This window comes from Micrasema longulum, unplaced genomic scaffold (genome assembly GCF_059751315.1).
Source record: "Micrasema longulum isolate JH-2025_06_02 unplaced genomic scaffold, ASM5975131v1 h1tg001484l, whole genome shotgun sequence".
NCBI classification, from domain to species: domain Eukaryota; kingdom Metazoa; phylum Arthropoda; class Insecta; order Trichoptera; family Brachycentridae; genus Micrasema; species Micrasema longulum.
The window spans coordinates 321,852-335,323 of record NW_028278669.1 but is presented as its reverse complement, the minus strand read 5'-3'; the positions used below and the strand labels follow the sequence as shown (position 1 = coordinate 335,323).

The window sequence follows — 13,472 nt, the reverse complement described above, 5'->3', positions numbered from 1 at the left end:
TAAGCCCTTCTTTTTTAACTTAAAAAAAGTAAGTGAACTTTTGAAATTATAAAGTGTTGCACCACAAATTTTATATTTTTGCTAGTTCATGTTCTTAAAATTTATTTTGATTACTGCCTTTCACGCATTTGCAGATTCTGTTTTAAAAAATATAATACATTTCTTCTTCTGTAATTATATAGTACGGCAAACCAGTATTTTTACAAAATATTCGAATGAATGACTTCAACGTATTAAACTTTTATACTTGCATATCAACACACACAAGTGAACCGAATCTGGCATATAAATAAATATAATTTTACAATAAAGATATATGAAAGATTTATAAAAATGTATTGTATTTATTTGTCTTGAAGATGTCACAAAAACGATGAAGCCGATCACCGGTTATTCTAAATTTGTGGATTTAAGTATCACTTGTCTTTTATTTCTATAGTAAATTGCAATGAACTTCCATCAAGATTTATCAATGACAAACTTATTCTTTTTTAAAAGACTACATAATATTATAAGTGCTTACACTGCTAGCGTTGGACAACGAATGTGGAGAATGGTGCCTTTGCCTCGCGAGGTCACCGCGAGTCCGCTGAGCTGAAGTGTCCAGTAGGACGGTTTGTGGTACAGCGAGGTCAAGTTCCCTCGCTGCGCCTGCTTCTTCCTGCTCCCTCCCACTCAGGGAGCCATCTGGGTCGAGTCCCAGGCTGGTGTTGTCTCTCTCCCTCCCATTCAGAGAACCTTATGGATTAAAATACTTAGTAAAAAAACAAACAATCTGACAATCAAACAAGTTTTAGGAACATGTTAAATGAAGAATCGTTCGCCTGGACACGGATGTTCAGTCACTGCATACTTAATAAACTTAGTTTCATCATCTTCGTCCCCCTTTCCACATCCAGTGGTGCATAGGGCGCTGCATTGGTAAACCAGATGTAGCGTCGTTTGATCATCTGTTACATGAAGGTAAGCTGATTAGTCTTACGCTTCAGGTGCTGGACTGGTCCAGAAAAAATGAAATATTGCAGTTCAAAAATCAATATATCATGTTAACCTTGTCAGGAATCATACCCAGGATCTCACAGATGGTAGGGGAACGTGCTAACCACTATACGAGGCGGACTTATCTCCACTTGATTTCCTTATTCAGCTTAGTTTAGTTTTTTACAATTGAAAACAAATAAAAATAAAAGTTAAATAAAAATAAAAATAGTAGTATAAAGTGGTGTCCAACGTGAGGCCACATAACAACCTAAGTTCATAATTTTTACTGGGTTTATTAAGTGACGCCCCAAACAGTTCCGTGTATGAAATAGAATCAGAATCGTAGATGAGAATTTTTGACTCGACAGCTATATTCAGGTAGGAATATCTCGCTGTTTTCTACTTAACAAAGCATTCTTTCTTACCTTCGGGATCTCTGCCAAGGCTAGCGCCATCCAGCTCTGCATCAGATGCAAGTTCCGCTGTACTGGGAACAACTTGTGACGAAGGAATAGCAGAAGTCACCACAACTCTTCGCTCCACAGTGGCTGTCTTCTCATGAGGAGAACCTTCGGATGAGAGATCGCCATCCGACATCCAAGAATCTAAAATAATGTTAAGATGTTGTTTATTCCTAGCTATGTGAACTTTGATATATAATTACTTACACATTATTTGTTCGAGAGATAATAACCATTCGCATGGTACTAAAGACAGTGGATTATTGAAAAAAAAAATTAGTTATTTGTATAAATTTCTGGTTTTTACTTTATTATTTAAAAAATTAAATGAAAATAAACGTAATGTGAAGGAATAAAAGTTTCAATAGTTGATTCTTGTTAGAAGTTTATTCTGCCAAACCTTTTACCGAATAATTTTCAGGAAATATAATATAAAATTGTGTATCGAATTTTACATTACCTACTCTATTATAAATAAAAAATTCATACTAATTTATTTTTATACAAATATCTTCAGTCTAACGTCTTAGAGAATTCATAAATATTATATTAATTACTTTCCTGTCTGCAACCAACTGAAAACTGTCTTGTTCCCGTAAATTTCAATTTTTTTTTTTACCATTTTAAATGTATATTACAAAACCACAATGCTTCGTACTATAAAGTACGAAGCATAAAGTAAATAAAGTCATCTTATAATTTCTAAACTTTTGGGTGACATAATGAGGAAGTTCAGTGCTATGGAAAATTGAATGAAAAACTGTTGTAAAAATTAGAGCATACTTAGAGCGTACAGGGAAAAAATGTATGAAAAAATTAATAAAAATGAACTACTTTAAATCATCATGAGTTCTAGTGAACGGCTGTTTAGAATAGCCATTAAATTATGTGTTTTGATATATTTCCAGTTTCCATGTAGCCATGTTTAGCTGTCAGAACAACTCACCGACGACAGATAGTGACGTCATGGGCGGAGTAATTCAAAAATATAAAAAATCGTAGCAGTGATAATGACAAATAATTTTTATTTTTTATTTGGCCTAGTTTGATAGTCTTTTAACAAATTTATATTTTTTAAAAACCACTGAACTCACTCATTGACTAATTGATTAAAGCTCACCCAACCTTCACAGAAAATGGATTTTGAAAATGCATTCCATACACAAGGTATATCCAGAATTACAAGTTGTCGAGTGAGTGTACGCTTCGTAGTACTTATTTAAAATGACAAATAAAATCGAAAATCCTGCCGTTTTTGAGATAAGGTCAGTAATTCGTTTACTTAATGCTAAGAACACTAAGCCTGTTCTCATTAATCAAGAGATCTTTTAAGTAAAGAAGAACATGTGATGAGTGATTCTTTGAGTGGCGTCCATCTTTGGTTAGTGATGAACTGGTTCGTCAAAGATGGACGCCCACTTTGTTTGCCGCAGTGGACATTATCACTACCTTCATTAAACTATCTCACCCATCTCCACACCATTGAATCACTTACCTCATGTTCTCCGTACACCTAACAGATCTGTTGATTAAAGTGGACAGGTTTAATGTTCTTCACATTAAGGAAACGAATTACAGACCTTACCTCACAAGCAGCTGGATTTTTGTCATTTCAAACAAGCGCCACGAAGCATACACAACACTCAGCTAACTCTTAATGGCGTCAACTTCTTTTCAATAGGTCGGGGTAAATGCCACGCGTGCGCGTAACTGCAATAACAGCGGCAAGAAATACAAACGGAACTAAATTTCTGGATGTATCTCGTATTATGTATTGAATTTAAAGAGGTTTGAAGTATATCCAATTTTAAATGAAAATCATAGGACTCAATTACATATGTTCAAATCCAATTGAACATAATTGATTCCTATAATATTACATAGTTTATGTGAAATACATAAAGAATTTTCCAAAAGAAATCTATTTTAACCAGCTACAAAAATAATATTCTGATACAAAATGGCGTTAGCAACATTTGAGCAACACATGGAATTGTCTTTTTTCCCTTCATATTTTACAAGGTAAAGTTTATTTTTTATAACAAATCTGCATCAGGTTTAATATTTTGGTTTAAAATGTTAAATTAATTATATAGAAATCAGCGATATTTCTCTTGAGTGGGTCAAATGTTACAAACTCTATTTTGGTGTCAAATTGTGTCAACCAGGAACAAACCACAACCACATGCACTTGGTTTATGATGTATAATACTGTAAGCTGATCAAACAACTAGAAACAAAATACAATCCATTGTCTGCTGCACATTATCCAGTACGCAAGGACAGGCAATTTATGGAAAGCGTAAATCCACAAGTGTGTAAAAAGAATGCAGTTGAATGTACTGACGAAGCCCTAAAAACAGCACACTACTCTAGTACAAAGTCATCCATCTTGTTTAGCATCTTCATATCCATACTGAAGGACCGCAATCCACAAGGGGTAGCCTTTACCTTGACAGAACTTTTGTGTAGTTAAAAAATAAAATAAAGGAATAGAAGAAAGTTGAAAATATTTTAATGTTAAATCCTTGATTTGTTAAAACTAGGTTGGAAATCTGAGAAAAGAAGCAAACAAACTTTGACAGTTGTTACTTTTTACGGATGAGAAATATTTTGAAGGTTAGTGAAAAAACACAAAACACAATATATTACGAATTAGAGTTTTGTGCATAAAGCTTTCAGAAAAAGGTGATTGTAAAATAATAATTTCAGAGTAAATTCAATATGAATGTATTCAAGGATTAATCATACAATTTTGTCATAATAACTACGGAGATGTACATACTAAAATAATAAATATTATTTCAATAAATAGCTAGCGGAAATAAATAAAAAAGGCGGAAGATAATCCCAGGAGTAAAAAGCGGTAAGTTTCTAAACAATTTCAATACATCTCCGTTTACAACAACAATAAATATAAATAGTTCACAAATATCTCGGCAATGCCCGATGAAGGGCGAAATTCTAACTTCAATATATTAGGCGAATTAAGTGATGAGAATACGTGTATCTTTCATGCGACTTTTGTCAGACACACTTTATAATCCAAAACTAACAATGGGGACAAACACACAAGAAACATTACTTCACACAATGCTACTATCTAATAATATGTATTTGCATATTACAATATACTAAAAATATTTCAAAAACAAGCTGTCTATGTATACATATTTGTTAAATGTTACTATGAATCAACACATTCATGAATCGATGAATTAAAATGAATATACATACCCGTATTTTATAAGACAGACATTTCAGTGATTTTTATATACACATATTTTGAAATTAAATATAGGTAAGTACAATACAATTTTTTCCAAAAAAAATATTGATTCATACAGTTTGTCGAAACTGATTATCAAATGTTTTGCACTTTATGCTAACAAAAATTATTTATTTATAAAAATATGAATAATAGAATATTATCGGCCTTAAGATGTGAACTGTAAACCATTTTTTAAAATAAAATATTCTCAGGTTTAAATTCTTTATTGCATCTCTTAGCGAATCTCAGAAGCCTGATTACAAACAATATAATTTTAAAACTTATACTTTCATATAAGTCATAAATTAAAATAATTGGACCATTTTAACAGATTTATTTGATCAATTACCGCTTTCACTATCAGTACACTCCCACTCGATAAAAAAGTGTTACCTTAAATTACAACTTATGTAAAAATATAAGTTACTCCTTAATAACAATGGAATTCTATCAAGAATTGTCAATAAAAAATAGATCAAATATAATGTTAACGCTGGCTCTCTCTTAACTGAGGACTTGTGTCAACCAACGATATAAAAAAATACAAAATAGAAAAATACATATGTGCAACTCGGTTGTTTTTTAACTCAATGAAGACTTATTTTAAGTGCTTCAGTAGTCAATTGAATAAACAGGATTTGTTATATATTCATTTTTAATATAAGAATAGCATTTAAGCTAATACTCATTTATGATTTGTATAAACATGTACACATACCTTAATTATTTAAATTCCAAACAGCAAGTTTTAACAATTAAAATTTAAGGACATATTTTTATAAGCATTTAAGATTTTAAAAGTATGTATGTATTACAAATGAACAAGTTCCAAAAAGGAGAAGGAATTTGGAATAAACATTTAGAGGTTTACTTTCCAAATTTCTAAGCATATTATAGAATATACATAATAAAAAGTGAATGTATCAACTACTAACACATTGATAAAATAAATTATAGAGATTGCTAAATAGATCTTAATTCACACAATAAACAATGGACACCTTAAGTTGTATATTCAATAGTGCAATAAAAGATTATAAAGTTGTCATTAAAAATACTCTTATATATATACAAGTCAGAATATATTATACAGCACAAAATTCAATTTATTGCATAGTGAATATAATGTTAAAAATGTATATTATATGTATAAAATGTATGTTAAAATAAATATTTTCAAAAAACTTTAATAAAAGGCCATTAACTAGATTTAAAATAATATTGACGGTGGAAAGGAAAAAAATACTAAGAGACATGTAGCAACTTTACAGAAGAGCCAATTAAGGTTTTTTTTTAATTTATGAAGAATTTTGCATTTTAATTTTTTATTTGAATTATGTAGGAATCACGCCTAAATAATACATTTGAATGAGATTTTTTTTATTAAATAAAAAAAAAAAACTTTAATTGGCTCTTCTGTTGCTACATGTCGCTTGGTAACTTTTCCTTTCCAATGTCAATATTTAAATCTGAATCTATCAATATTACATAGGACACTGAATTTGACTTGAGCATTTTCTGTATATGAAAACCAAATAGATAGGAGAAGCTCAATATGTAAATAAAACAACAACAAAAAATTGAGAATTTTTAAAACTAAAATAAATTTCTGATGTTAAATATTTGTTTAATTAATAATTAAACAAAGCAGATTTTTTTCAATTTCAAAAAGTTTTTTATACAATTTTTAAGATTTTGATATATACAACAAAAGAACCAATAACATATATTTTTCCAAAGGTCATTGTTTTGATTGAATATTATAAAACTAAAGAATAAATATAATATACTTACATACATAAAAATATTGATATTTATTGTTTTGAAAATATTCAAAATCTTTTGTGAATTGGCAACATGCATAAAAAAATATCATTCCAAATTCCACTAGATTATCATTGCACAAAATTAAGGAGTCTAGGGAACACTGTACCAACTGTGAAGAAGAATAATAATAATAATAATCAAAGTTTATTAACAAAAATAACAATAACTTTATCTACTACATAAACACTTAGGTAATAGATTTTTCTGGATCATGTCTAATCTGCCTAACTAGGTACAACCTGTTTTTAAGGCTTTTAATGATTTTTATTTTTGTCTAATAATAAAGGTTTGTTTAAAAGAGTTGTACTTCTGTGAAAATATGAAACTAAAGGTGAATTAAACCCAACACTTGTTGTATGAGAGCGTATAGCGTATAGCTCAAAATACTTAACGTTACACCAATGGAGCAGACAAATTTTGGACTCAATGAAAGACTTAAGTCTTTTGTTTTATTTTGAACATTCTTTTAAGTCCGAAATTAAATTAATATTAATTTGTTTAATTAAATTACAATGTGTTATATTCAATTATTTCGTCGGATTTTTGGCATAAGTTGGTAATTACAAATTTTCCAAAAATGAGATTGATTCATAACTGGCATCAAATAATCTTCATTTAAAAAATAAATAAAAATATGTCTAATTGTATAAATACAAAAAATTATATAAAATTTATATTTGAAGCACTAACTTTGTAATAAAATAAATAAAAACAACTTTTTTTATTAGCTCCATATGTAATATTTAATAAAAATTGATAGAATAAAATGGTATAGAATTCATTAATTCAGTATACCTTAATAAAAAAGCTTGTATAGCTATCAAACCGGTCGGTAGAAAAAATAAAAAATAAGTGGATAAAAACAAAGTTGTTTTTATATATTTTATTACAAAAAATAATGTTTTATTTAAATTATCGATTTGGGATAAGCTTTGAAATGTTAGTTACCAATTTGTGTCACAAACCTGATGATTTATTTGATTAAGTGGTATAAGTCCAAACACTTTTAAAATTATGTATGATAGGTATTCAGCAGAAATGGAGAACCTCTTCGGGAAGGGAAAACTAGGCATTTACGGGGCTTATGATATGTCATTGGCTGGTTTAAGTAATCACCATTACACACTGTGCGACATTAATAATTTTGCCTATGTTTGAAATCTATTGTTCCAAAAATACGTATAGTTTTTTTATCGTACCTTGCAAAATTGTATTATAAATAAACATGTCTTTATTGCGAATAGAAATTATAATATTTAGTAAGATTTTAAAACTGCACAAAAAGTACTGTTAAATTTTTTAATTGAAATAAATATTTTTTCCATTACACTCATGAAATGACCCTTTTCATTATTATTATTTTAAATGTTTACAACGGCATTTTTGTAATATATTCAAAGGTGATTTAATTTGAAATTTGGTCAATAGATGCTACAAATGATTTATATAGATTCATAGTTCTTCACAGTTGCTAGAGAGTTATTGTGTCGGTGTTTATTACCAGAGCTAGTGAGAGTGCACTATGGGATATAGCTGATATCTCCAACTTTACCTAGAAGCTGAAAAGGCTCGGGAGGTGGACGCCTCGACATTTGAGGGGTCACTTGTTTGGCACTGGGTTCATATGGCAACATCACGGGGACACCCGCTTTCTTCTGGGTTTCCTGCAATCACAAAATAAACTGCTATAGTTCATCAGCTCATATACTCACTTTGTGAATTCTTATGCTATTTGATTAAATGTATGCAATGAAATATACAGACAGTATTATGTATTGTATTTGTTAAGACTTGTATAAATTATTATAATGTTAAATATCCATATTTCTTTGATTCAATTCAATAAAAATAAACAGCTGAAATAATAAAATGAATGTTTATAATTTCATGGGAAAAAAATCCATCATTAAAATTCTGACAAGCCAGAATATTAAGATGGGTGTATGTTGTTTCTTTCCAAATCGATTTTCACAGCAATAAAAACAATATATGATTTAAAAATCACTTGCTTCAATTTGGTTAATATCTAATTGAAATCTCTCACCATTTTCATCACTCACGTTACTAAGAGTGTCTGGATAAAAATCCAGATGTGAGGGGTGGACATGAATCTTCAGGGACATTTTGGGACGATATTTTCTTCAAAATATTTGTAATTTCGCAGAAGATAAAGAATATTCATTAACGTATAAATACAATATTATAAATGAAATATACAGTAGCTACTCTAGCTATGGCGGCTTCTGTGGTGTAGTGATCAAGACGCTTGACTCACATACGGAAGGTTCCGGGTTCGATTCCCGGTGAGAACACAAAAATTAAATGTGATTTTTTTCAAGCCTGGGTTTTCTGTGATGTAATTCACCACTGTAATTGAGCCTCCTGGCCTGTTGTGGTGCAAAAAAAAAAAAACTTAGAATTAGACCAACCCGCAATATTTTATATTTCGGTAGATTAATGAGATTAATGCTGTTATTGTGGTTGTTATTAAACAATGTTACAATTTTTTCTTCCCATAATGGCTATTGTTGAATATTTCTTAATACATTATCTTAAAAATTTGCTGGCAATTTAATTATTACTTTCAACCCTTAAAGCTTCCAGGCCCCCTTTCTAGGAATTGTCACCGGGGCAAATCAGATAGACAGGTTTACTTCATTTCATTTATATTATTTGCTAAAAGAGTGTCCAAAGTTTTTTTGAAGATAAAGATTTATTATTCTTAAAATTCCCGAAAACCATTATCTTGGGAAAGTGGGTAAAGTGGCTATTTAAACCAACCAATGACAGGTCATAAGCCCTGTAAATGCCTCGACTTATATATTCCCTTCTACAAAATATTCTTCATCTCTTTAGCAATACACTAATTATCTTAGTGACTATTTTAGTGTTTTTTGTGAATAGTTTAAAATATACATCCAGTATTACGTGATTAATAAAATAGAGAATGCTATCTAATACACAAATTGTCAATGTGCTATTGAGAGTCGTAGTGTTAAAAGTGAAAAGTGTAAAAAAAAAAAGCTTGGAAGAAGAGGGTATTCATATATCTGTGTCCACATTAAGGCAGCGTTGAGCAATGTATTCTCAGTATGCCAGCGAGAATAGAGGCAGTCATATCTTCCAAAAGATGGAAACTCTAAATATTAGTCTTAAAAAAATACCCGAAAATGTAAATTGAGTTCAAATAAAGCATTGATGAAGATATAAAATAGAGGAATATTTTATTTTTGGTTTACAATCCTTTATTTTATACGAGAAAATGAGTAAAAAAGAATGTTGGGCTAATTCGTAGAGAAGATAGAGTATAATAATGTAGTATTAACTCCATGATGACCATCTCAATGACTCGAGGACTTACCAAGAGCAGAACTTCAAGGCGTATGACCCTGTCCTTTAGTGTCTTGACGAGAGCATTATATTCTGTATCTTTCTCCTGTAGCATTTGCTGGTAGAAGTCTTCCCGGTGGATCATATCTATCTCCCTCTGTCTAAACTCACGGAGGAGTTTTTTCGCCTGCGAAAATAAAACAAAGAACATTGTGACACATAAAATTTATCTAAGAAATAAATAATACTATTTCAAGTCAGACAGACGCTACCATACAAAGATACTTTGATTTAACAATATTTAGAGTATTCGTATGTCCAAGTTTGTAGAAAAATCCTAGATTTGACATTTTAAATTTTCTGGAAGGAGTTTTTTAACCGCTTTTGGAAGATAAAAATGAAACTAACCCTATTGTATTTGGAATCCAGGTTCGAGTACTGTTCCTGTGATTGCTGAAGCATGTCCTTGTATGACTGAGCCTCCCGCTGGGTGGACTTTAGGGTCCGTTCTGTCTCTCTCAGCTTTAAGCCAGACTGACGCAGTTTTTCAGAGAACTCCTCATTTTCGGCTCCATTAGATTCCAACTCCATAAGCTGCGAGGAAAATGAAATATATAATGAGATAATTGGTATCACATTTAACTATTGTAATAGTACGATACAATCTAAAATATTAAGAGTGAAGTTGAAATTCATAAAGTGTGTATGAAAATATATGGGATGTTTTTTAGATGAACTAGTGTGGGAAGAAATTGTTCCTACATTTCGACCGTTGCAATGGCCATTTTCAGAGTGAACTTATAATTGATAAACTCAAAAAACACCTCATTATATTGACAATTGAGAAAATCTACGCACCTATTCAGCATAGGAAAATATTCAATTAAATATCATTAATAGGAAAATATTCAATTAAATATCATTAATAGTATCTAGATAGTAGTGATAATATTTAGCACAAATATACTATGTAACATGAGGCGCTGAGAGCCATAGGAGCTTAAGCGACATTTGACATCAAGCTCGAATATTAAAACTGAAATCTAAATAAACAAAAACAATATATATGGCTAAATTAAAGTTTCACAAAAAATTATGCCAGACAAACATATCTGACAAATTTGTATGAGCTGTCAGTTTACATAAATTATTTCCTTCCTAATGGAAATAACATACATATGTTAAGTAAAAATCATAACACTAACCATAGTCTTAGTCATTATACATAAAAAGCAAAAGTCAAAAATGCTTGGAAGCCATTTTGTCAAAAAACATTTATATGTCGCTCGAGTCCCTCTGCTCTCAGTGCCTTATATAAGCATTACAAAAACATTTTCTGATAATTAAGTATCGTTAGAAAAATAACCAAAAGTAATCAAAGAATAGTATTTGTAATTTTCTAAATGGTGAGAAAGCGATAGAAAAAAAAAGTGGATTACGTGAATGTTCAAAATAATGCACCATATTTTAAAGGGAAAGCAGATTAACACCATACATTTTATGCCATATTTAATGTGACAATAACACAATAAGAAAAACATTTTTTTCAAATAGAATTTTATGTTTGAATAATTCAACATACCAAACTACTAAACATAACGATATGTTACCATTTAGTTTGTTTTTGTACGGCTACAAATATATTTTCCTGGAGGTAACACTGCACTCAATGAGCGCAAATATGTTAAAAATGCCAACACTCAATAAACAACAAAAATGGTCAATACATGCAAAATATGTACATACATATGAGGTAAGATAAAAAAAAAACATGGAATATTTTTATTTCAGAACATCTAATAATTTATTGCAAGAGCTTATTTTTTCCCATAGATTGGTACACATGTTTATAATAATAATCTGTAAATTTTCGGCCATTTGGGATGCGTAGTTGGTTTTTGACTAGCGATGTGAAATCACACAATTTAAAATGTACGCACATCACCACGCACACTCATTTGTGGCGCACAATTGTGCACTACAAACGTGTAATGTTCAGCGCTACCTGGTGGGTATTTTAATAACTATAAATTGTATTGTACGAAGTTAGATTCAGTGTGCAGTATACACATTATGGTACCTAGCGACCGCCTAGTGGGTGTTTTAGTAACTAAAATCGTGTTGTATGAAGTTAGCTTCAGGGTGTTGTTAGCTAGGAATGTACTGTATGAAGTTGTAGCAAGGTGTTAGTTGTGGTAATCACCACCTTAACATCTAGGTACCGTTTAAAAATAAATTAGAATTTTATCATAAAATCTTATGTTTGTGTTTTTGGTATTACGTGAAGATATTACTAATAATTTTATGTGTATTTTAATTTTCAACATTTCGGTGTAGGTACACAAGTCGTAATTTACAATGTATCTGCAAAATTAGCCGTCGAATTGCCTCCTCCAATATTATCATCATAATATTTTTGTTATTTATTATCACACAAAACAAAATCATTAGGTTGGTACTGTGAATTTACACCGTGGGGCTATCGTCATATGCCTCACTGCATGAAGACTACAATCTTGAAAGTGTGCCTGATAACACAGTGTTAAAAGTAGGCGTGTTGCTCACTTCAACACACTGTAGTGCTACAATTGTGAGCTATACACGGTGTGGTCTCATCCATATTTTTGACAGACAAACTAGTAAGACGTGTTTTGGTGTGATCAATTTTCAAGAATATTCCTAAGCAAAAATGGCAAAAACTCACTCACTCCTCGCAGCTTGTTTGCGACTTTTTACAAAAAATCAGAACGTATTGATGCCCCCCAGCCACTGTATTCACCAGACTTGGCCTCCTGCGACTTTTTCCTGTTCCCAAAGATGAAGAGGACTACAAAAGGACAACGTTTAGCAACCATACGACCGTTAAAGACCGAATCACTGATGGAACTGAAGGCTATACCAAAATGAAAAAGTGCATTCCAGAAATGTTTCGAGGATTGGAAAAAACGCTGGCATATGTTTATTACATCCGATGGTAATTACTTTGAAGGGGACAATATTAGTATTGAGGAATAAGATTTTTTAAGATACATATATATATATATATAAATAAGTAAATTCCATGTATTTTTTTATCAAACTGTGTACAACCACAGAAACTGTGATTTGAAGTTGTCAAATTGAGCAAAGTCTAATGAATATTTTTTCAGGGGGCATTTCTGTTGATAAGCAACAAGTAATACTGTCAGATAATAATTCTAAACTAATAAAAGAACATAAAAAGTGGCTTCCACGGTCAAATTTAAAAATAAATATATTTATAAAAGCACGCAAACTCAAAGAAGTATAAAATAAAATGCAGCGTTTACCTTTTGGTTCTGTTGACAGACCGATGATTGGGAGGCAACTAATTGTGATTGGGTCTGGAAAACAACACAAAGTACGTCACATGCGGCTAACACAGGCAAGCGTGCAATTATTACAATCTCAATTTTGCGCATTTAAAAAACAGTCGCAGTTTTTGTTAATGTTATCACAAAAACATAGAAAAACATGCTTATTTGATTTTCATCCTACATTGATTAACTCGTCAATTTATGCGGATGATATCAAATATGTAGCAAACTTTATGGAAGCGAAAAATAAAAACAAAGAAGCAATAT

At 30.7% G+C, this 13,472-nt stretch overlaps 1 protein-coding gene across 6 annotated transcripts in view; it reads right to left on the bottom strand.

Annotated features, from left to right (window-relative positions):
* The window catches only part of Spn (protein phosphatase 1 regulatory subunit spinophilin), a 164,021-nt gene that overhangs the window by 7,860 nt on the left and 142,689 nt on the right, over positions 1-13,472 (bottom strand). For 4 of the 6 annotated variants that reach the window (XM_088235974.1, XM_088235976.1, XM_088235975.1 and 1 more), the window contains 6 exons: positions 13,179-13,232; positions 10,279-10,464; positions 9,902-10,057; positions 8,093-8,204; positions 1,407-1,586; positions 524-738 (listed from right to left, as the gene is read on the bottom strand). In XM_088235974.1, coding sequence (XP_088092100.1) covers positions 524-738; positions 1,407-1,586; positions 8,093-8,204; positions 9,902-10,057; positions 10,279-10,464; positions 13,179-13,232 — 903 coding nt within the window. The remainder of the gene's footprint in view (positions 1-523; positions 739-1,406; positions 1,587-8,092; positions 8,205-9,901; positions 10,058-10,278; positions 10,465-13,178; positions 13,233-13,472) is intronic. The other 2 variants (XM_088235977.1, XM_088235978.1) reach the window with 1 other exon arrangement.